Genomic DNA, 24292 nt, shown 5'->3' on the forward strand with positions numbered 1-24292 from the left:
CATCATGAATGCACTTCTCTTGCCAAAAATGTGTAACCTAAATCTACTTATGAATAATCAGACATACCCATTCCATACATCCATTGTGGTCATCGTACAAGACAACAACTTGACCAATTAAAAAAATAGAAGGTTAATAAGAGAAAAAAAAAATTAAGAAGACTACAATTTAAGTTACAATAAGGACATGATAATCAAATACTGTATGAAATCCTTAACTGGACCCTGGACTATAAGAAATAAAAAAAAGCAATAAAAAATATTATGGGGATAACAGGAAATTTGAACATGGTTTGTAAATCAAATATATCATTGTTTCAATATTAAATTTCTTTTTTTAATTTTTAAAGTTTATTTATTTTCAGATAGACAAGAGAACACAGCAGGTTAGGGACAGAGAGAAGGGAGACAAAGAATCCCAAGCAGGCTCAGTTCTGTCAGTGCAGACAGAGCCTGAGCCGGGGCTCAAACTCACGAACCACGAGATCCTGACCTGAGCCAAAATCAAGAGTGGGACACGCCACCCAGGTGCCCTCAGTGTCAAATTTCTTAACAATATCATGACTATGCAGGAGAATGATCTTGTTTGTAGGAGAGAAACACTGATTTAGACATGTTATGTGTATAACTTTCATATCGTTTACTTCTACTACTGAAACAGAGAAGATAAATACAGAGAAGTTTATACACAGACACACATATACACACATAAATATTTACATATACACACATACATGTATATGTATATATACAGAGGAACAGAGAAAACTAATGTAGCAAAATGTTCATTGTAAATCCAGATGGAGTGTAAATGAATGTGCACGGCACTATTTTTTTCTCCCAATTTTATTACAGAATATAACTTTTTGAAAAAGCACTTGGGGGAAAAGGATATCCTCGCAGTCATTCAATCATTCAACAAATATTTACTGAGCTTCTACGATATGCCAGATACTGCAAGCAGCCCTGGAAATACAATAGTGAACATGATGCCTGTCCTTGTATAGCTTATAGTTTATTGGGATTGATGTCACAAACATACAGAGTAAAGAAATAAACACATAAATATATTAAATAATTTCCAAAAGAAAAACTAGGGTAAAGTGATAAAGACTGATGAGTGGGGCATATATTCTTTAGGATGAATCATGAAAGATTTTTCCAAGGAAATACCACTAAAGTTGGGTTCTGAACAATAAGAAAATAACAATAATGGAAAGGACAGGAAGAATTTTATGGGCAGAAAAAATAGCATGCATGTGCTTTAAAAAAATAAAAGAAGGCTGGAGCACTATGTGGAGGACATAAAATGAGAATAAAGAGATAGGCAAGATTATTTACAGTCTTCCAGAATTTGGGATTTTATTCTAAGACTAATGGGAAGCCACTGAAGGATCTTAATTAAACAGAAGAGTAACATAATTTGATTTTCAATCTAATATCACTCACTGTGATGTAGAGGAAGAACTGCAATGAAGGCAGAAATAAAAATGCTGGCAGGGCAGTTAGGCTGGACCAACTACATTGGTAGCAGTGGAATTGGAGAGAAAGGAATGGATTGGAGAAATTTAAGAGGCAAAATAAATGGCAAGGAAAAAGAAAGGATCAGGATGACCCTCAAGTTTCTGGACTGAGTAACTGGGTAAATGGAGGTCTATCCACAGGGTTTTATTCATACCCATATTTGGAACAGAAAACAGAGTCCAGTTTTGGCCATGTTAAATTTGATATATTCATGATATATTCAAGAGGGTGTGTATGAGATGAGCCCTGGAGTTCAAAGCAAGTTTCACACATGAGAAGTCTTGGAAAAATAAGCCCTATCACAGTGAGGATTGCATTCTACTACAAACAAGAGAAAGCCAGAATAATCGGAACTTTATAAAGGAAGGGATTTATTTCTAACAAGATTAGCTACTACATCCAAGTTATAAGCAGAAAAAAATTATTAAGAGTTTACTCCTTACTAATTTGTTGTCTTTTTATCCAGGAAAATAAACCACATTCATTCCATCTACATCTAACTAGCCAAGACGATGTAACTAAAGGGTGTTAGGAGAAAACTGCCATTTTCTTTGTTAAGTGTTGTAGCACTATTTTACCTTTAAAAATCATCTGAGTATTATCTGAAAAAAATTAAAACTTTTTAAAAAGTATGAAAGGGAGATGTGGAAAAGGAGACAACAAAAATAGTCAACTCATTTAAACACTTTGGCTATGCAGGCAAGCTAGACAGTAGAGCAGGGTTTTTCATCTACTAACACGTGGGGCCAGACAGGTCCTTGCTGTGGGCGGCTATCTTAGGCATTGTAGGATTTTAGCAGCATTTCTGGCCTCTAGATACCAGTAATATCCCCTTCCCCAGTTGTGACAAACTAAAATGTTTCTAGACATTGCCAAATGTTCCCTGGGGTGCAAAACCACCCTCAGCTGAAAGCCACTGCAGCAGAGTAAGAGAAAGAATGTGGCATTGAACAGGTTTTTTAAAACATAAAGAAACATAGTGGCATGCTTGACAGCCAATGGTAAGAATCCCACAGGGAAAGAGGCTAATGATGAGGTGCAAGTACTAATGAGAGAGGGGAAAAGGGAGAGAGGAAAAATAGACGATTGAATATTGAAGAAAGGAGGCAAGAGGAGGACTTCAATGCCAGTTTTGACAGAATGGTTTATACCACATTAACCTTCTTGGGGAAAACAATAAAACAGTTACAAAATCTGAATAAAATATACAAAATAGCTGTTTCGATACATTAGGCAGCAGTCTAGGCAAGATGTGAGGGGCTAGATCTATGAATGAACGGAAGAACATAAGGCAAGCTCCACATTTACCTGGCCTTTTCTCTGAGAGTGGTAGCCAATTTGCAGCACAGGAAAATAAGAGTTTTAGCAGAAAGTAGCAGTCTCACTTAGCCAAGAAAGTAGATGGCACATAAGGGTCAAGCTACAAACAGGAAGGAACCACAAGGCTCCGCTAAACTGCCACTGAGCAGAGTGTGAGTTCCAGAATACCAGCAGAAAGCAGTAAATAAAAGGCTAGAAACCTAAGCAAAGCTGTCAGCCACCACAGAAAACCACACCATGTGAGGGAGACAGGGGCTGGACTTGAAGACCCTCCAAGGTTGGCCATGTTAGTTAGGACTACAGTAAGGTTACCACTGGGTGTGAGGGCAAACTGAAATAGATCAGCCTTAACAAAGAATACAACCAACCCAAGACAGGATTAAAGTAACCTATTCATACACTATCTACCTGCAGAGGAAAAACAAAAGTAAAAGGTTTAATTTTCATAGAGCACAACATTATTTAGAACTCCTATAATATTTTTTTATAACCTCGGAGTAGAAGGCCTTCTTTAAAAAAATTGATATATAATACATATACCATTAAATTCACTAAGGTACAAAATTCAGTGGTTTTAGTTTATCCACAGGGTTTTGGTTGTTTTTTGTTTTGTTTTGTTTTTTCCTTTTTTTCCCCCAAGCCTACTCAGCGCTGTCAGCACAGAACCTGATGCAGGGCTCGAACTCACACCGTGAGATCATGACCTGAGCCTAAATCAAGAGTCAGATGCTTAACCTAATGAGCACCCAGGCACCCCATCCACAAGGTTTTTAGTGTATCCAAAGGGTTTTAGTATATCCATCACCATTACCTAATTCCAGAATATTTTCATCTTCTCAAGACAACAAACAAAACCCCAAACCAAAACCCTATACCCATTAGCAGTCACTCTCCATTCCTTCCCCGCTTCCTTCCAGCTCCTGGCAACCATGTGTCTATGGATTTGCTTATTCTAGACATTCCATACAAATGGAATCATACAATAAGTGGAATTTTTTTATTGGCTTCTTTTACCTGGCATAATGTTTCCAAGGTTCCTAAATGTTGTAGCATGCATTTGCACATTATTCCTTTTTATGGCTGTCAATATTTCAATGCACAGATACAACATTTTTGTTTATCCTTTATCAGTTGATGGACATCTGGGTTGTTTTCACTTTTTAGTTATTATAAAGAATGTGCTATGAACATTTGTGTACAGGCTTTGTGGGGTTTTCAATTCTCTTGGATATATATCTAGGAGTAGAATTGATGAGTTACATGAAAATGATGTTTAACTTTTTGAGGAACTGTCAAACCATTTTCCAAAGTGGCTGTACCATTTTATATTTTCACATACACAGCAATATATAAGGGTTCCAAATTCCCTACATTCTTGCCAATGCCACTTGTTACTGTCTATGTCTTCACTAGAGCCACCCTAGTGAGAGTAAAGAAATATTTCATCGTGACTTTGGCATTTTCTAATAACCAATGAACAGCTTTTTCATGTGCTTAATGGATATTTACATATCTTCTTTGGGGAAATGTCTATTCAATCCCCTGACAGTTTTTAAAATTGGGTTATTATAATTTTTAATTTAGTTCAATAATTATAAACATGCTAGAAAATAGGACCAAGTGATTGCATTCAATCAAAGCAGGTTATAAAATAGAACAAAATAACTGAAAGCCAACAGAAAAAAATACACAACAGAAAAAACAGGTGATTCAGATATTAACATTAACATGAAAATAACTATGATTAACATTCAAAACAATGGGGGAAAAGAAGGTGAAGTTGAGCAGAGAATAAAATCTATTAAAAATCAAATGAGGAGAGCCTGGATGGCTCAGTCAGTTAAGTATCTGACTCTTGATTTTGGCTCAGGTCATGATCTCAGGGTTGGTTCGTGAGATCAAGACTCACATTGGACTCTGTGTGGACAGTGAGGAGGCTGCTTGGGATTCTTTCTCTCCCTCTCTCTCTCTGCTCCCTCACTTAAGTACACGTGCACACACACACTCTCTCTCAAAATAAATAAAAACATTTTTTTTAATCAAATGAAAATTCTACACAACACAAAACCACAGAATAAAATAAATAAAATTTAAAGCTCATTACGTTTATTAGCAGATTAGACTCAACCTAACAGAAGACAAATGAACTAGAAAGCAGGTTGGGAGAGAGTAATCAGACTGAAGCACAGAGAGGAAAACAGGTGGACAATACAGGAAACAAATATAGTCAGAGATCTAAAGGAAAAGAAAATAGGACAGAAGAAATGTTTTGAAGAAACACTGGTAGAGAGCTTTCCAAAACTGATAAAGGACACTAACTCACAAATTTAAGGAATTTAGTAAACGCTACACAATATAAATACAAAAGAAACAAACAACGCATCGAGGCCCAGTACGGTAAAATTACTGAAATTAAGGCAATGAGAAGGCAAAACTGTGAAGACAGTAAAAAGATTAGTTGTTTCCAGGAATTGGGAGGAGGGATGAATAGGCAGATAACAGAGGATTTAGCGCTATGAAAATTCTGTAGTATTGTAATGATGGATACAAGTCATTATACATTTGCCCAAGCCCACAGAAGTAACATGAAGAATAAGACCAAGAATAAACTGTACTGTACCCCATGAACTTTAAATGATCATGATGTGTCAATGTAGGTTCATCAACTGTAACAAATACACTCTGGAGGGGGATGTTGGTAATGGGCATGTCCTATGCATGTGTTGGGGCAGGTAGTACACAGGAAATCTCTGTAACCTTCCCCTCAATTTTGCTGTAAACCCTAAACTGCTCTAAAAAACTACTCTGAAAAAAAAAGACAATGAGAAAACTTTGAAAGTGGTCAGAATTACAGACTGCCTTATTTTCAAATGAAGAATTTTGTCTGTTCAACAGAATGGAATGGAATGGAATGGCTAACTTTTTATGAGAAAAATGGAAACCAGAAAAAAATGCAATATCATCTTTAAAGTGCTGAAATTACCAATCTGTAAATCTAGAATCAGTGAAAAATCCCTTAAAATCTGGAGAAAACTAAAAAACACTTTCAGAAAGCAAATTTTGAGAAATTTTTTTGCTAGTGGATCTGTAATAAAATACATACTAAAGGAGTAGTTCAGGCAAAAACAAAATGAAACAGGCAAAAGCAAGATGGTACAAAGAAAACTCAAGAGTACGTTTGGGTAAAGATAATGAAAACATTTAAACAACGACAACATGTTTTTAGGGCTGTAAGACAATTTGAAGTATTCCTTTCATAAGTAATAGCACAAAAAGTAGAAGGGACTTAAATGAAGTTAAAATAAGTTTTTGCACAGTTCTGAAAGTGTGACAGTGGTATTTGAGTTAATAAAAAGCCAAAAATTCATGTTATATAATATAAAGAATAAAAATATTTATAAAATTTTTTCTTAAAAAGGGATTATATAACTAATAAGTTAATATAAGAAAAAAAGATTTGAGTGAGGAAAAATACTTTGATTCCAAAAGAAGACAAGACAGGAGAAATAAAACAGAGGACAAAAACACAAAACTAATAGAAGGATGGTAGATTTACTTCAAAAATATTGTCCATTAAATCTCAAAGAATTTTCCAATTAAAAGATGAAGATTGTCAGATTAGATTTAAAAAAAAAAACACATTTCCTAGTCACAAACTTTAAATATTACGCCACAGAAATTATGAAAGTGAAAGAAATTCCATTCAGAGTCACCATTTATTTATATCAATTTGAAAACAAACAGGCTTTAAGGTGGTACTACAGACAAAAAGAAATATTTCACAAGAATAAAAGTATTTTAAGAATTCAAAAGATCAAAAATCATGCAAAGTATATTTTCTGAAGTATTTAACAGGAGAGTTAAATTAGAAATCAATAACAAAAAGATCATTGAGCATCTGCAAATGTTTGGAACTTAAAGAACATACATCTTTAAAAATTCCCATTTTTTACTGAACAATAAGAAAAATATGACACATACAAACTTGTGGGGGCTATCTACAGCAGTAAGAAGAAAACTTATGGCTTTTAACAAATAAGATAAAAAAGGATGAAAATTAATGACCTAAACTTTTATCTGAAAAAGACTGAAAAAGAGGCACAGATTAAAACCAAAAAACATGAAGAAAAAATAACACAAATCAATGATAAAACGCAAACATGCAATAGCAAAATTCAATGAAAGCAAAAGCTGGTTGTTTAACAAAATTAGTTAAAACTGATAAACCCCAGCAAATCTGATTAAGGAAAAAACAGGGTGAGAGAGAACCCAAATTACCAGTATAAGGATTAAAAAAGTCAACACAAGAGATCTGACAAACACTAAAGATCATAAAAGGACATTATAAAAAACTTTAGCCTAAAAACTCTAACATTTTAAATTAAGTTAAATTTAATTGATACAATTTATTCAAGACTGAAGAGAAGAAATTAAAAATCTGGAGCGCCTGGGGGGCTCAAGAGGTTAAGCCTCCGGATTCTTGATTTCAACTCAGGTCATGACCTCATGGCTCATAAGTCCCAGCCTGCATAGGGATCTGCACTGACAGCTCAGAGCCAACTTGGGTTTCTGTCTCCCAGCCTGCCCCTCCCCCACTTGCTCTCTCTCTTTCTCTCAAAAAAAAAAAAAAAAAAAAAAAAAACTGGATACTCCTATCAGATATACAAGAAATTTAATCTGTATTTAAAAATACTGCTACAAAGAAAAATCCAGGCCCAGATGCTTTCACTGTTATCAGTGAATATTCTTCCAAACATTTAAAGAAGAAATAACATCAACCATAAACTCTGTCAGTAAATAGAAAATGAAGGAATACTTCCCATCTGGTTTTATGCAGTCAGTATAACCTGGATACCAAAACTTGACAAGCGCATAACAGGAAAAGAAAATTACAAAACAAATTGTCTCATCGACATAGATAACAAAAAATTCTAAACAAAACTTAGCAAATTGAATACAATGGTATATAAAAAAGAGCATGAGCAAATGGAGTATATTACAAGAATAGAAAGTTGGCAAAATATTTTAAAATTAACTTGTGCATATTAATAGGATTTTTAAAAAATCACATGACCACCCACACTGCTGCAGTAAAAGTATCTGATAACATTCAACACTTCTTTTGATAAACTAGGAGTAAAAAGGAACTTCTTTTAACCTACAAGAATTATCTACAAAAACAAACAAACAACAATAACAAAATCTTAGGACTTACATCATATTAATGGTAAACCAATGACATGACAATTCACTAAAATAGAAATAAAAACTGGAGGGGCTCCTGGGCAACTCAGTTGGTTGAGCGTCAGACTCTTGGTTTCAGCTCAGGTCATGACTTCATGGTTCCTGGGTTCGAGCCCTACATCAGGCTCTATGCTGATGGCGTGGAGCCAGCTTGGGATTCTCTCTGTCTCCCTCTCTCTCTGCCCCTCCTGTGTCTCTCTCTCAAAATAAATAAAGTTAAAAAAAAGAGAGAGAGAGAAACTGGAAAGGAAGAAGTTAAAAGGTCATCATTAACAAATGGGATTTCTCTACACAGTAAAAGAATAAACATGTGAATTTGCAGAGTCTCTTGACAGAAGATCAGTGTGCAAAAAATAACTGAAACTGATTCATTCATTCATTCATTCATTCACTGAAATAACTGAATTTCTGCATACTAGCAAAAGCCAACTAGAAAACAAAATTTTAAAATAACATATATGACAACTCCAAAAAAACATCGAATAGTTGAAACAAAGTCAAAGGAAACATGTATAAGACCATTACATTGCTGAGAGAAAATGAAGACAACCTAAACAAATAGAAAGATACACCTATGTTCATGGATTCAAAGAATATGCAGGGTTATCAATTCCCCTCAAATTGGTCTACAGATTCAATACAATTCCAGTGGAGAATTTTTTTCCAGTACAAAATGGCACACACATTGTAAGGTATATATAGAAATGCAAAAAACCTGGAATAGCCAAGGCAAACATTGAATAGAACAAAACTGGAGAAGCTTACTTCAAGTATCATAATTTATGGTTAGTTTACAGAAGAGTATTATATGTGGCGAATCTAGACAAATAGAACAAAGGAACAGAACCAAATAAAAGAGCTACACTTATATGATTATCTGATTTATAACAAAGGTTTTAATACAGTTCAGTAGGAAAAGGCTAGTCTTTTTACTAATTGGTGCTAAGTCAATGAGATATGCATACTGGGAAAAAAAAAACCTTGACCCATAACATCATCAAATATAAAAATTAATTTGAGATAGATTACAGACAAACATATGAATGGTAAAGTAATAAAACTTTTAGAAGAAAATGGAGACTATCTTCATCACCTTTGGGTAAGCCTAAAATATTAACCCTAAAAGACTGCTCAATTTGATTTTACTGAAATTAAAAACTTCTGTATATCAAAAACACCATTTTTAAAAAGGCAAAAAACCCAGACAGGGAGCAAATATCATATCTAGATACTAATATCTACATATGTGTCTGGAAAAGGCACATCCAGAATATACAGAGAATTCCAACAAATCATTTAAAAAAAGACAAACAACAAAAATCAGGCAAAAAACATGGAGATTTCACAAAAGAGGATATCCAATTAGCTGATATGAAAAGTTCATCATCATTTGTTATCAGGGAATTGCCAATTATAAGAGATATTACCATAATCACCACAGTGGCTACAATTACAAAGACAATACAAAAAGCTAAAAAAGATGTGGAGCAAGTAAAACTGTCAATCACTGCTGGGGAAACAATAAATTTACACAACTACTTCAGGAAAGTGTTTGGCAGTACCTACCCCTAAGATTCAGCAATGGTAACCTAGATATATATGCCACAGAAAGAGCTGCTTATGTTCATTAAATGATACATACAAAGATATTCATAGCAGCTTTATTCATAATATCCCCAAACTAGAAACTACCTAAATACCAACCATTAAGAGAATGAATAAATTGTGGTATATTCGTACAATGGGACACCACACAGCAATGAAAAGGAATAAAATACTGCTACACGCAACAACATAAATAAATCTCACAGACATAATATTAGTGAAAAAGACAGATACAAAAGATGTATGATTCCATACATGTTATATGATTCAATTTATATTAGTCTATTTTATGAAGGCCAAATACAAACAAAACTAAGTGGTGATGACAGGGGTAAGAAAAATAACTAAATCTGTAGGGCACATATTTAAGCCCAAGTAGTGGTTGCACAGGTATATACATACGTAGAAATACATCACATGGTAGGCACATATGCACTCACAGTGCAAGTGTGTGTATCAATCAATCAATCAAGGCCAGCGAGGATGGGATCAAACAAAAGTAGATTGGCTTTTTACAGAAGTTGGGGCACTTTCTCCAACATAAAAAGAAGGAAAACAAGGTGGGTTCAGATACTGGTAGTTTTGTCAGTTTGATGGTGGGAAAACCAGGGAGCCAATGCTCCAGGCTATTTTCTCAGTCTCAGGCATTGAGGACATGAGCAGAGACTGGGAACTCTCAGCATGGAACCAGCTGGTAAATAGAGAATTGGTTACAGATGTCTTAGTATCCTACTGCTGCTGTAAAAAACTACTATAAAGTTAGGGCTTAGAACAACACAAATTTATTATCTTACATTTCGAACTATACTACAAAGCCATAGTAATCAAAACAATACAGTACTGGCATAAAAAGAAGCACACAAATGAATGGAACGGAATAGAGAGCCCAGAAATGAATCCACACTTATATGGTCAATCTATGACAAAGGAGGCAAGAATATACAATGGAGGAAAGACAGTCTCTTCAATAGATGGTGTTGGGAAAACTGGACAGCTACGTGCAAGCAAACAGCCTTAATATTTTTCTAGATCTGTCTCCTCAGGCAAGAGAAACAAAAGAAAATTAAAAAAAAAATAGGACTACATAAACTAAAAAGCTTTTAAACAGTTAAGGAAAACCATCAACAAAATTAAAAGGCAATGTGCTAAATGGGAGAAGACAATTTACAAATGATATACCTGAAAAAGGATTAATATCCAAAATATATAAAGAACTCCTACAATGCAACACCAAAAAAAAAAAAAAAAAAAAAAAAGTCCCACAAATAATCCAATTAATAAATAGGCAGAGTACTTGAGTAGACATTTTTCCAAAGAAGACACACAGGTGGCTAAGAGATTCAAGACAAGATGCTCAACATTACTAATCATTAGGGAAATGTAAATCAAACCCATGAGATATCACCTGATACCAGTCAGAATGGCTATACCAAAAAGATAAAAAAGAATAAATGTTGGCCAGGATGTGGAGAAAAGGAAGACCTCATGCACTATTGGTGGAAATGTGAACAGGTGCAGCAACTATGGAAAAGAGTATGGAGGTTCCTCAAAAAACTAAAAACAGAAATACCATACAAACCAGTAAATAACCACTTCTGGATATTTACCTGAAGAACACAAGAACACTAATTTGAAAAGATATTTACACCCTTGTTTACTGGAGCATTATTTACAACAGCTAAAATACGAAAGCAATCTAAGTGTCCATTGATAGACAAATGGATAAAGAAAATATGGCATATATATACACACACACACACACACAATGAAATATTTATTACTCAGCCATAAGAAAAAAAGTGCAATCATGCCATTAGTGACAACATGGATAGACCTAGAGGATATTATGTTAAGTGCAATAAGTTACAAAGACAAATACCATATGATTTCACCTATATGTGGAAGCTAAAAAACAAAACAAAGGAGAAATCGATTCATAAATACAGGAAATAATCTGGTGGTTGCCAGAGCGGATTGGGGTTGTGGGAGGGGTGATGGATGAAATAGATGAAAGGGACTAAGAGGTACAACCTTTCAGTTATAAAGTAAGTAAGTCAGGGAGATGAGAAGTAAAGCATAGAGAATATAATTAATGACACTGTAGTAACTTTGGTGACAGAGAGCAACTAACTATACTTCTCATGCTGAAAATTTTGTAATGTATAAACTGTTGAATCACTATGTTGTACACCTGAAACCAATATAATATTGTATGGCAACTATACCTCAATAAAAATTTTTAAAAATGTATTATCTTAACAGTTTTAAGGTCAGAAATCCAATATAACTATCACTGTGCTAAAAATCAAGGTGTTGGTAGGGCTGCATTCCTTTCTGGAGGCCCTAGGAGAGAATCCTTTCTATGTTTTTTTCCAGCTTCTAGATGCTGCAAACATTCCTTGCTTTGTGGCTCCTTCCTCCAACTTCAAAGCCAGCAGCACTGCATCCCTCTGACCATTCTTCCATAGTCACATCTCCTTCAGACTATTTCTTCTGCCTTCTTACACTTTTAAGGGCTCTTGTGATTACACTGAACCCACCCAGAATATCCACTCAGGGTCATTAATTACATTTGCAAAGTACCTTTTGCTATGTAAGGAAATACAGTCACAGGTTCAGGGAGCTAGGACACTAGACAGCTTGGTTGAGACCTACCATCTACCACACCAGGATACCAACACACTAAACTAGTATTTATCATAGTGTGGTCCCCAGACCAGGAGAATGGGCATCATCTGGCAACTTGTCTGAAATGCAAATTCTTGGGCCAAACTCAAGATTTATGTAATCAGAAAAGTGGGGAGTGTCACTCAGGAATCTGTGTTTTAGCAAGTCGTCTAGGTGATTCTGAAGCACAGTAACATATAAGAACCACTGCTCTAAGTTGTTAGGGTGACTGATGGCCATAACCACCCTTGTGCAGCTTTGCTCATCTAGTCATTTACTGCTGTGTCATTTATCATATTCCATGTGTGCTGTGAAAAAAAGATGGGAAACTTTAGCATAAAGAATTCTTACTCTATATCGGAGATGGAATTTGTTGGTTTTTATTCTCTATCACATTTGCTTTTTTCAGAAATTGAGTCACCAATGTAGAGACTAAATTCCTTTAAAGGAGAGCTTATGTACTCTATCAATTAACAGAAATAGAAATGTGAGGAAAAAAGAAATGAAAAATTAAAAATTGTGACTGTCACATATATGAAAAGAAATATACAATAAATACTGTAAATAAAGTATACAGTATACATATTAAAGGTCCATATAATACTGGCATAAAGGTACAAAGTTGATATCTACTTTCAACAGTTATCTACATTATAGATAAAAAGATTTCTTCCTGGGGCACCTGGGTGGCTCAGTCAGTTAAGTGTTCCACTTCAGCTCCGGTCATGATCTCATGGTTTGTGAGTGTGAGCCCCACATATGGCTCTGTGCTGATGGCTCAGAGCCTGGAGTCTTCTTCAGATTCTGTGTCTCCCTCCCTCTCTGCCCCCTCCCCAAATCATGTGTGCGTGTGAGTAATAAAAAAATTAAAAAAAAATTTTCTTCCTATAACACAAAGTTAGAAAACACTAAGTGGGATACAGGTAATAAGGGCTTCTTTCACTACATATAAGTAAACCTCCAATACCAACCAAAATAACAGCAACAACAACTACGTAAATAGTACTTATTGCTGTGCGCCAGGCTCTAATAATAATTATAACTGGGGGACAGAGAGGTTAAGGAACCATTCAAAATAACACAGCTCATAGGCAGCCGAACCAGAACTCAAAATGAAGCAGGTGGGCTGCCAAGTCAACCATTATGCTATACTGCCTTTCAATTAAAATAAAGAAATTTTTTGGAAACTATAGTAAACAGGCATATGGGAAAGAGAGAAGCCAGACTGATGTTAAGCCAACTATAAAGGTGAAGCAGTGAACTCTAGATAGGGGTACAATCTAAGATCTCGATTTAGATCTAACCATAAAAGTAGCCTTAGAGTGATTTCAGAATACCCAAAGGTACCAAAACAAAAACAAAAACAAAAACAAAAATAAAAACATCCAACTGATGGTTTAGGTCTAGAATTCCTTTGAAAAGAAAGAAAACATTTTGTTTCAGAAATATGAGGGAAAAAAAGTAAAGAATGTTAATTGAGACTACCAAATTACAAAAATTCATTCATTTTAAAGTATAAGCAGCCAAAGAAGTGATTAAAATGATAACTTTTTTTTTTGTTTCGAGAACAGTTAATGAATATATTAGCATTTAAAGAAGTGTTCACATTAACGAAAGGTGAGGACAGATGAAGAAGAAAACTCCCAGCCATCATAGTTTTACTACATTTACCTTAATTTGGATAAGAATGACATTCCTGAGACTTCTGTGATTTCTCAAATTTAGAAATATCTACACAAAATACATTTTCCCATATAATGATTATACCTAAAGTAACTGAAAGATATATGTCCGTTTCAGACCCTGAATGGAAGTTATTGTGACAAGAAGAGAACAACAGACTCGCTAAGACATGGATGCTGAATGGTGTACTCTGCTCAAGAGCTAAATAATTCACTCTTACACAGCAGCCTCTGCCATCAAAGTAATTCAAATTCCTGCCATTTCAAAATCACCTTCAGGGCTGCTCAAGAATTGTTCAAATCCATAACGTTAAACCTACTGTAAGAGTTGTGCAGAGGCTATTTTTCTAGAACTACAAACTAAAGAGTTCTGATCCCCATAATCTATGAAGACTTTATTTGAACCTATTTATTTTAATGTATTTCCAGACGAAATAAATGCCTTCACTTTAAGGTTTAAAGTAGTGAATATTGCTTTGCATGTGACTGCAACATCAAAATTATCTGAGAACCTAATTCAAAAACCAAACTCCAAAAACAAACAAACTCCCAGGCTCCCATCATAGAGTTAATAAATGAAAATCTGTGGAAGCAAGGCTGTAGAATCTAGTTTTAATAAGCTCCCAGGAAGGAAGCCCTATAAAGGACTTTATGCTGTCATTTGAGACCACTAAGACAAACTCAGTATTTTCAGGAATTTGACAAAATTTATCCATTCATTAATTTTAAACTGAATGTTAACTTTGGGAGAACTCTATAAATTTCATCATCAAACTTTATCATGCTAACATTGCAATGATTTTAAAACCTTCAGTGTTACTTTCTGAAGTTCACTTCTTACATATATCCAAAATCAAAACTCATTTTATATTTATAAACCATAAGCAGTTAACACTTTTAACACAAATAACAGCTTCCAAAACAGTAAAATACCAAAACCATCCCATTCATCCACCAATAATCCCCCAATGATTACATATGATCCATCTATTTCAGAACAATATACAAGTTGTACATGTGAGTTGAAGGGTACTCATTCAAATGGAATAATATTGGGGAGCCTGGGTGGCTCAGTCAGTAAAGCATCCGACTTCAGCTCGGGTCATGATCTAGCAGCTTGTGAGTTTGAGCCCCGCGTCGGGCTCTGTGCTGACAGTTTAGAGCCTGGAGCCTGCTTTCAATTCTGTGTCCCTCTCTCACTCTGCCCCTCCCCCACTCGTGCTCGCGCTCTCTCTCTCTCTCTCTCTCTCTCTCTCTCTCTCGCTCTCTCTCTCTCTCTCCCTTTCTCGCTCTCGCTCTCTCTCTCAAGAATAAATAAAACATTTTAAAGAATTAAAAAAACAGGGGTGCCTGGGTGGCTCAGTCGGTTGGGCGTCCGACTTCAGCTCAGGTCATGATCTCGCAGTCCGTGAGTTCAAGCCCCGCGTCGGGCTCTGTGCTGACATCTCAGAGCCTGGAGCCTGTTTCAGATTCTGTGTCTCCCTCTCTCTCTGACCCTCCCCCGTTCATGCTCTGTCTCTCCCTGTCTCAAAAATAAATAAACGTTAACAAAAAATTAAAAAAACAAAAAAACAAATGGAATATTATCATTTAGCATTATCATTGGTTAGCTGTCACTGTGCCAGTTTACAGTTCATGTATGGCCCTTTGGAGAGATATCAAGTCTCATAAATTGTTGAAAAAGAAAAAAGAGTTTAGAATCTCTTAAATAATCAAGAATTCCTATGATTCCCATCCTGCTTTTGTTACACCTTACTCCTTTTTAAAAATTTCTTCTCGTTTCTCTCAGTCTAGATCCCTTTCTCTTAAGTCCAAAATCACCTGTTAACTTCTACTAATATTATTAGTCACCTGTGCCAATAAATCTATTACTTGTAGCTTCTAAAGGTGAGTCAAATTTCTCATAAGTTATCAATAAGGTATTAAATTCACATGAATCTACCTAAAAAGAATATGTATCATTGAGAAGACCTTGTATGTTTACAGTGAATTTAATTAAGATGAGTTTATTTGGGGCTTTCCAAAAGAAATAACCGTCTCTAATCTGCCTATGAACAGAGAAGGAAAAAATATTCTCAAGAGCCATTCAGTAAATAGCTGATTTAAAAAGCAGAAAAGTAAATACTATGTTTAATAAAAGCTTTGAGACAAATTTTTTGAAAGGAAAGCCATTTTAAAAAATAATTATAAGATATTATTAACTACCATAAAAAGTTACCCTGAGAAAACACACTAGCTGGCAAAATAATTTGAAATTACACATAAACCAAACATTTTGTATTTAAAATAAAAGTGATTATGTTATCAGGATAAGAAAAAGAAATTAGTCTACGTATTCCATGGATAGACCTTTCCATTGTGACAGAATTTTAAATGAATACCTTTTCAAATAGTAAAAATACAAATAGAAGGCTAAAAACTTCCTTTATAAACTAACATAATGCAGTTCAGTAAAAATATTAAGCTTTCTCATTCATTTAAAATGTGACAGCAAATGAAGAAACACATTTTGGAATACAATAGCTTGAAATCAGTTTAAAAAATCCATTAATAATGACGTTTGCTAGGTAGGTTTAATCAAAGATCTCTACATAAATTTATTACCTATTGATTTTTCTAATAAAGATCTCCTATGAAGAATAAAACATACTATATGTAAATAGAGGCTACAAGCAAATCAATGAATTGTGCATAATGATTAGATTTTAATAATTCTTACAGTTGTAAAAATTATTCCCCTATACATAGCTAAATTTTTATATTAAGATTAAGGTTTTATAATTTTTTAATAAAAAGCTACTAAATCAAAAACAATGAGATAAAAATCAAGTTCTATGAATAAATATTTTAAAAGTAAGTACTCTAGGATCATAACACTGACAACACTAATTATCTTTTCTAGTCTTGGCAGTTATGTTGCATACTGTTTGGGTGACTGATGGGATAATTTCACTTCATTTTCTTTCAGTTTATTCTGGACCATGTAGGAGAAGAATATTAAAATAATTAACACCTCTAAACAAAGTACTTGATAAAGTTTTTAGTTGACATAAAATGCTTAAAAAACAAAAACCTCAATTAACTAATACATGATTCTAGAGCAAATAACTAAACCTCTACCTGCTAAAGGAAAACTTTCACTAAGAATTTCTGATTTTAAAAAATGTCACTCAGTATTAATATTAGCTATTTTAGGATTTTTATATATTAAAATCATATATTTTCACAGAAAGCTCTTTTCATTGGTTTGAGATAGCATTACCTTAATCATCAAAAATATAAATGTCTATTTTTATACCATTAAAAATGGTTTACCTCGCTAAAAACATTTAATCAGCAGGAATCAAAGCAGTCTTTAATAAACAGGTAAAACGTATGATGAATTCCTTACACCTATAGATATTTTGATTAGTTTAGTTATAATGACCTTATATCCAAAAGAACACTAAAGTATTTAAGTTAATATTTAATCTCAAATATAAATCTTTACCAATAGCAAATACACTGTCAATCAACTGGAAAAAGTATAAAAGATATTAATCAACTTCTTTATTTGAACATTTTAATACATTTTTTAAGTCATACATATAGTTTATGCACGCCTTATATAATTTATAAGTCATATAGCTTATAATAAGGCTAAACATTAAAAATAATTAATAAAAAGCACATTCTTTGCCTTGATCACCTGATTTTTTTGTTGTTGTTGTTTATAAAATTAATCACAGTTAGCAGGGTAGAAATCGCTTTGAGCTTCGTGAATGACATCCAAGAGATGGGAAAGGATTAGTTCTCAGTTGCTGCCAGTTATAGCGCCAGGTGGCTTTTTCTGCAGTGAAGGTGTTACCGATAATCCCATTACACTGGTACTAAATCTTGCAGACATCAAAATTATCACCAAGGTTCCTTTTCATCCCATCCTTTCCAAATGACTGGAAGTCGCTTCACCTGAAAGAAGTCAAATCCACATGCAGCTGCTGTTTTAGCAGGCAGCAAACTCCCTGAGAATGCCAGTCGTGATTCAATTTTGCTGTGCTGGTGGCCCCCTATTCCCTGTCCAATAATACATCTGTTAAAAAATCCTACAGCTACAAATCAAGTTTAATCCTACCAGGGACCTCATGTTGGTCTTGTCTTCCAAAAAGGCAGCAGGTTCTGCTGTCTATCTCTGCTAGCGTCTGGGGAATACCCTTTAAATCCCAGCTCTACTTAGAAGAATAAGCTAAGGATCACAAAACATGACCTCAAAAACCCTGATATGACTATATTCTGACCCAGAGGCATTCATTCTAGGTGAAGATTAGAACTTTGCATAATAAGATTACACAGCAAGTGAATGATATCAAGGGACTATCCATATGCAGCCGCCTGGTTTTCTATAGACAGCCTGTGCTCTGCAATATGCAGTGCAGACGAAAAAGAGCTTGGTCTTTCTAGCTGAAATAAAATAGATTCACATAAATTAGTTGGCCATTTCCAGATTCCTAAATCCCCTATTACATCTTTTATTGACAGCTCCTGTGAGGATAGCACAAATGTTATTCCTTTTTATTCTGTGCTTCTATAACAATCATGCTCTGTAATTGAAATGTACATAGATTATGGCTCGAAATTAACATCTTGTTTGCTGTAATCTTGGATTACAATTGACTGTGTACATAATAAAATTAGGAAATCAATGGATGGATTTATCATCTCCAAGAAACTAGAGGTATTGTTTAAAGAATAGTTTAACATTTTGTGTCAACACTTTAAATGCAGAAGTCACAGAGAAGTCAATAAAAATTTAAGTGAGTAAAAGGATACAACAGGCATCAGGTAATATCTACATAAAAGTTAGATTACATAAAAATTAGCTCATTTCCCTCAAAATTTTAAAGTGTTAAAATTTTCAAACATGAAAGTTCAGAGAGATCTCCTTTTGAGATTTTCTCTCAAAACCATACTTGAGCAAGAACCAGTTACACACAAAGTCTCTACTTTTTATAAGGTACGTGTAGTGACAGTATTTTATACACATCACCTTGATCATTTTACACTTTAAAATATTTTATTCAATTCAAATCGTCATTCAATGTTTTATAGTTCTTAACTATGTGCTTCTAAAGTACTTAAAGACGTTCCCTCTCCTATTTGAATATATACAGAGCATTTAAAATGTATAGAATCCTAGAGAACTTTATTTTGTTTTTTTTCTACCAAGTTTAAAGCAGTATGAGCTCTAAGCAAACTTATGTGAAAAGAGACATATACGTTCCCACAAATAACTATGCAAAAAAATTCTAAGAATGTGAAGAGGAGTTCTCTACTTAAAAAAAGAAAAATATTAAGATTTGCCATGAGATTCTTATAAAACTAAGCTCCTTGGTATACTTAAAACACGTCTGACAAGTTTGATTTGCCCACAATTGCTGAGGGACATACTACATCCATTACATTAGCCCTTATTTCCTTATTATCACAATATATTTAAGCATATCTATACAATATCTGATAAGTAGACAGGAATCAGGTAACATAATTATGATTTTGTGTATTAATCAGCCAGATATATACCAATAGTATCAGTGGTAGAGCTATAAAAAACACCGTATGTAATTTCATTTAGATAGTCCATGAACACTCTTTGGTCGTCTTGAATAGGATATAGCTAGAAAATTAATGAGGAATGCAAAAAATACACATTTCTGTAGAACTTTAGAGCTACACTGTTCAATAAGGTAGTCAGTAGCTATATATGGCTACTGAGAACTTGAAATGTGACTAGTCCAAATTGTGATGTATTGTGAGTATAAAATACACACTTGGACTTTGAAGACATAGTACAAAAAAACAATAAAATAATTCATATTATTGAAAATAGTATTTTGGATATAATGGATTAAATAAAATACTTAAGTGACTTGCACTATATTTGTACTGGACAGCACTGCTTTAGATCATACATTTTTAACAGTAAATTCCTAAACTAACTGAAATTGCACAACTAATAAATACTAAAGCAGAGAGTTATTCTAGAAGAACAAACATTTCAGTGTCAAATCTGATAGATTAGCTTAGAAAAGAACAAAATGCTGTCATTTCTGCCTCTATTTCACGTTTCTAGGTTAAGGGTAGTGGGGAGAAGAAGGGACCAACAAGACTGCTGACCACCATGTACCAAAAAAGAACGATATTTTATAGTTACAAAATGCTTTAGTGTATTAAACACAGGTTTTTACAAAAAATATATATATACCTTGGGCAACTTCATAAAAGACTAGTAAGTCTATATGTTACCCCTAATTGAATCCAATAGATAGCAACTTCAAAAAAACATGTCTGGATCTAAAAAGGGTCATGGTTTTCTTCTAAAGGACTATACAATTGTTTATATTCCATTTTTAAAAATACATTATAAGTAATAACTACAGAGATTTGAAGCATGTAATAAAAAGCATGTAATGCTTTTCCATTAGTCTTTTCATTATATACACCAATGTAGGTTAAAAACTCCATTAATTAAGGTTTTACAGAAATAAGAAAGACTACAAATAGTTAAAATATAAAATATATACCTAATTTAATTCAAGAAAGTTAATGGCAGATTTAGTATGGCCAGACAATTGATGTCATACAATTAAAATACAAAGCCTGTCTTTGTCACACACTGGAATATTATTCCAATATAAGCAATAGTACATAAAGTATTAACTCATTTAAAAGTTGCTTTTTCATAATTATTTCTTTATAACATTTATCTAAAAAACTAAGACTAATCATGAAATATGAGTATGAATAAATAACATGGATAAAATCTAAATTAATTCTTTACGATCCAGCCATGTCACTTTTTCCTAGTCTTTCAAAATTATATAAGTTCTTTCCTTTTCTGGTAACAAGTATCACACAGACACACACAGACACAGAGACACACACAAAAACAAAATAATAACAATAAAAAAACTTTCTAACCATCAATATATGAGTGTAATGATATTCAGTCTAAGTTAATCCCCAGACATCCAAATTCATGAATAAAAATTCATCAGTTTTAAATACACTGAGCCTATTAAGCAAGAACAAAAGCATATGCACAAAAGAGCTTTTAATATATTTCAAAGCCCAGAAGAGCCATGGTCTCATTAAAATTATAAATTACACAAACATGGAATGAAGATTCAAACTGCAGTGCAGCTAAGCAGATTACAGAAAACCCCGCGTTCCATATGATAACACACCATGGCCCTCCCAGATGGGGGCTTGGAACAAAAAGGCCATCACCACAGCTAGGGAAAACCTCCTTGTGATCTCTGGTTTCTGTTCAGCAGATGACAGCCAAATAATATGTTGATTATTCTGTTTGTGCTGCTAAGCTTGTAAGATGGAATAAAAGCGATATGATCTATTGTGAACCCAATGCTAATGTGTTGCTCCACTCATAAATAATATACTGAATTTATTTTGAAACTATCTTTTATCTAAATTTCAGTTTTTAAATGCATGAATTAAAATAAAAGCCAGGATAAAATAATATTTAATTTGATGCTTTAAACTAAAAAATGTAATGACAAGTGAAAAATATCTAAGTACTTAGTGAAGAGTCCAGTACAACTGCCTTTCTTTAATCTCAGCACTGTGATCAGAGACAAAATGTATTTTTAAATAGGTAATTACTCTCATTATGAAATATAAATGCAAAATTAAATACAATAATCATGAAGTTTATGATATACATTATTAAGATATAAACTAAAACATATAAAACACTTTTCTGCAATATACTAATGGTACATAATCAGAACATGTATCTAAAATATTTCTGAATAATAAAAAGTATCACAGAAGGCCGTAAGAATGTTCATAACTTGGGCACAAATGGATGCTCACAAAAAATCCTACTTAAAATAAAAATAATTAAAAAGAAGCTTCTAAAAATAGTTTTCAAATATAACATAGAGAACATCATTTCTTTTTTTATAGCTGTAGAGTATTTCATTGTATAGATATGCCACAGTTCATTTAATCAGTACTCTACTGATAGACATCCTCAAAAGAAATATGCAAATATATTAATCAAGAAATATGTATTAGAATGTTTACAATAGCATTATATGGAAAACCACCCAAATGTCCATTAACAGAATGGATTAAAAATATTGTGATATAGTCATATAATGGAATGGAGCTATGAAAATGAACCAACCACAACTTCATGCAATGTAGATGAATAGCAAGACATAATGTTGAGCAAAGGAAACTAGACACAAAAAAATTATACTGTGTAATTGTATGTATAAAATACATACATAATGTTTCTTTTCTTTATCTGGGTGCTGGTTACATGGGTGTATTTGGCTTCTGAAAAATTCATTGAGCCATCTACTTTTAATATGTGCACTTCTCTGTATATATAATTTTCTTTAAAAAGGCAGTTTTACACAAAAATAGTATACAAAGGCAGTCAAAATCCTTGTCATAAGAAATTTAGAAACAGGTGACATATATAAAATCTAAAAGTGAAAACTAAGCATTCTTATACTACTTATTTGAATACTCAAATTTTCAACTCAACAGCCGAAACAAATTCCTGGATTCTTTGAAACAGAAGAGCAAAAGCCACTCAACCCTATTCTCCTCCCCCATCCCCAAACTCTAATACCAGACTCAGAGGTATCTGGTCTTTCTGTCAGGAATTGCTGCTGCTGCTATATAATAGACCTAAAATAATCTCAGGACGGAACATTTGCCCATATGTTAGAAAATAAAGTAAAACAGAAGATAAGGCAGCTTAACAAATATGTCTGCCATCTCCCCGTTTGCCTTCAAATTTCATAAACTTTTATTTGCTAATTATGAAAGCTTATTACCTAATTTAATAGAGAACTATTTTACTTCTCAGTGAAGTTAAAAGAAAATATAATTAATTCCTTAATATCACTATCATACAAATAAAACTTCCTGATAATACGATAATAAACTAAACAATGTGTCTCATTACCTCCCACTTAAATATCTTCCTTTATTTCTATACTGGAATGAACACATGATTACATTACTGTTTTTCTCATATTAAAAAGATACTTTAAGATATAAGCTAAAAGAATAAATTCATAAGTAAATAAGTAAGAAATAAGCTAAAAGAGACCATCTAAAGATTACAGAGTTCAATTTTCATTTGTGTAACAAATACTTATTCAGTGCTTACCAGGATCTGGAGATAAAGGAGTAAAATTAGCTAATTTCTGTGGTAAATGTAGCAGACTTACCCCTTTCTTTCCCACTCATATGATTTACAAATGAAACAAAACTATTTTTAATGAGTAACACATTATTTAAATGTTAAGAACAATCTAGACGATACACAGTTAAAGTTCCATCTACTCCATTTTCCTCACCCATCCACACATAGGATTTAGATTTTGCATAACCTCCCAGATTTTCTTTTTGCAAATATAAGCAAATAGGAATATGCATTTTTATTTCCTTCCCCCTTTATGCAAAAAGTAATTTACCATACACTGTTTGAACTTTGCTCTTTTAAAACAACAACGTATGTTTCAAAATGTTCTAAATCTGCATATAGAAAATATCCTTTCTTTTTTTTCACGGCTGTAGAGTTTTACATTGTATAGATATGCCACAGTTCACATTAACCAGTACCCTACTGATAGACAGTAGGGGTGTTTCCAATCTTTTGCTACCGCAAAAATGCTACAGTGAAAACTCCTGTACATATAGTATTACATGAGTACACAAGTACATCTGTAATAAATTTCTGGAACTAGTATACAGAGAAGTTTAAATGCATTGGTCTTTTCCTAGAAATTGCCAATTTGTCTTCTACAAGGGTTGTGTCATTTTGCACTTCCACCACAGATGCATCTCACATGTATCCTAGGAAAACCTAATCCTCTCATTTGGCCTCTAAGATAATTTGTTCATAAGGCAACTGCCAACGATGTTCTAATTGCAAAAAACTACAGAAAGCTCTTTGTTTTACCCCTAATGCAGAATTAAAATCCGTTCACATAAATTAAAACAAAGGAATTTTCAAATTAAAAAAAAAAAAAAAAAACACCTCACTGACATAAGACATCATCATATTGATGCCTAATGTACTGGGATAGAAACTATCTATCTTTCTTCCCAATTATCTCCTGTCATCTAAAAACAAATATACTCTCCCATTCCAGTTTTTTTTTTTTAAATTAACATTTAGTGGTTTATAATTGGGTAAGCAGTCAAATGCATTTCACTTTGAAATGAAT

At 33.5% G+C, this 24292-nt stretch overlaps 1 protein-coding gene across 12 annotated transcripts in view; it reads right to left on the minus strand.

The window, feature by feature from the left end:
- The window catches only part of IMMP1L (inner mitochondrial membrane peptidase subunit 1), an 81826-nt gene that overhangs the window by 32378 nt on the left and 25156 nt on the right, over positions 1-24292 (minus strand). For 3 of the 12 annotated variants that reach the window (XM_006937166.4, XM_045039096.1, XM_019812220.3), the window contains one exon: positions 17731-17990. The exons of 7 other annotated variants lie outside the window; for them this stretch is intronic. Coding sequence is in view for 2 of the 5 variants with exons in the window: in XM_023239671.2 (XP_023095439.1) it covers positions 15058-15079 (22 nt within the window). In the remaining 3 variants the exon portion in view is untranslated. Of the gene's footprint in view, positions 1-15057; positions 15192-17730; positions 17991-24292 lie in introns of those variants that run through there. 2 more of the 12 variants (XM_023239671.2, XM_045039095.1) reach the window with 2 other exon arrangements.

The sequence above is a fragment of the Felis catus genome, chromosome D1 (genome assembly GCF_018350175.1).
Source record: "Felis catus isolate Fca126 chromosome D1, F.catus_Fca126_mat1.0, whole genome shotgun sequence".
Taxonomy (NCBI): Eukaryota; Metazoa; Chordata; class Mammalia; order Carnivora; family Felidae; genus Felis; species Felis catus.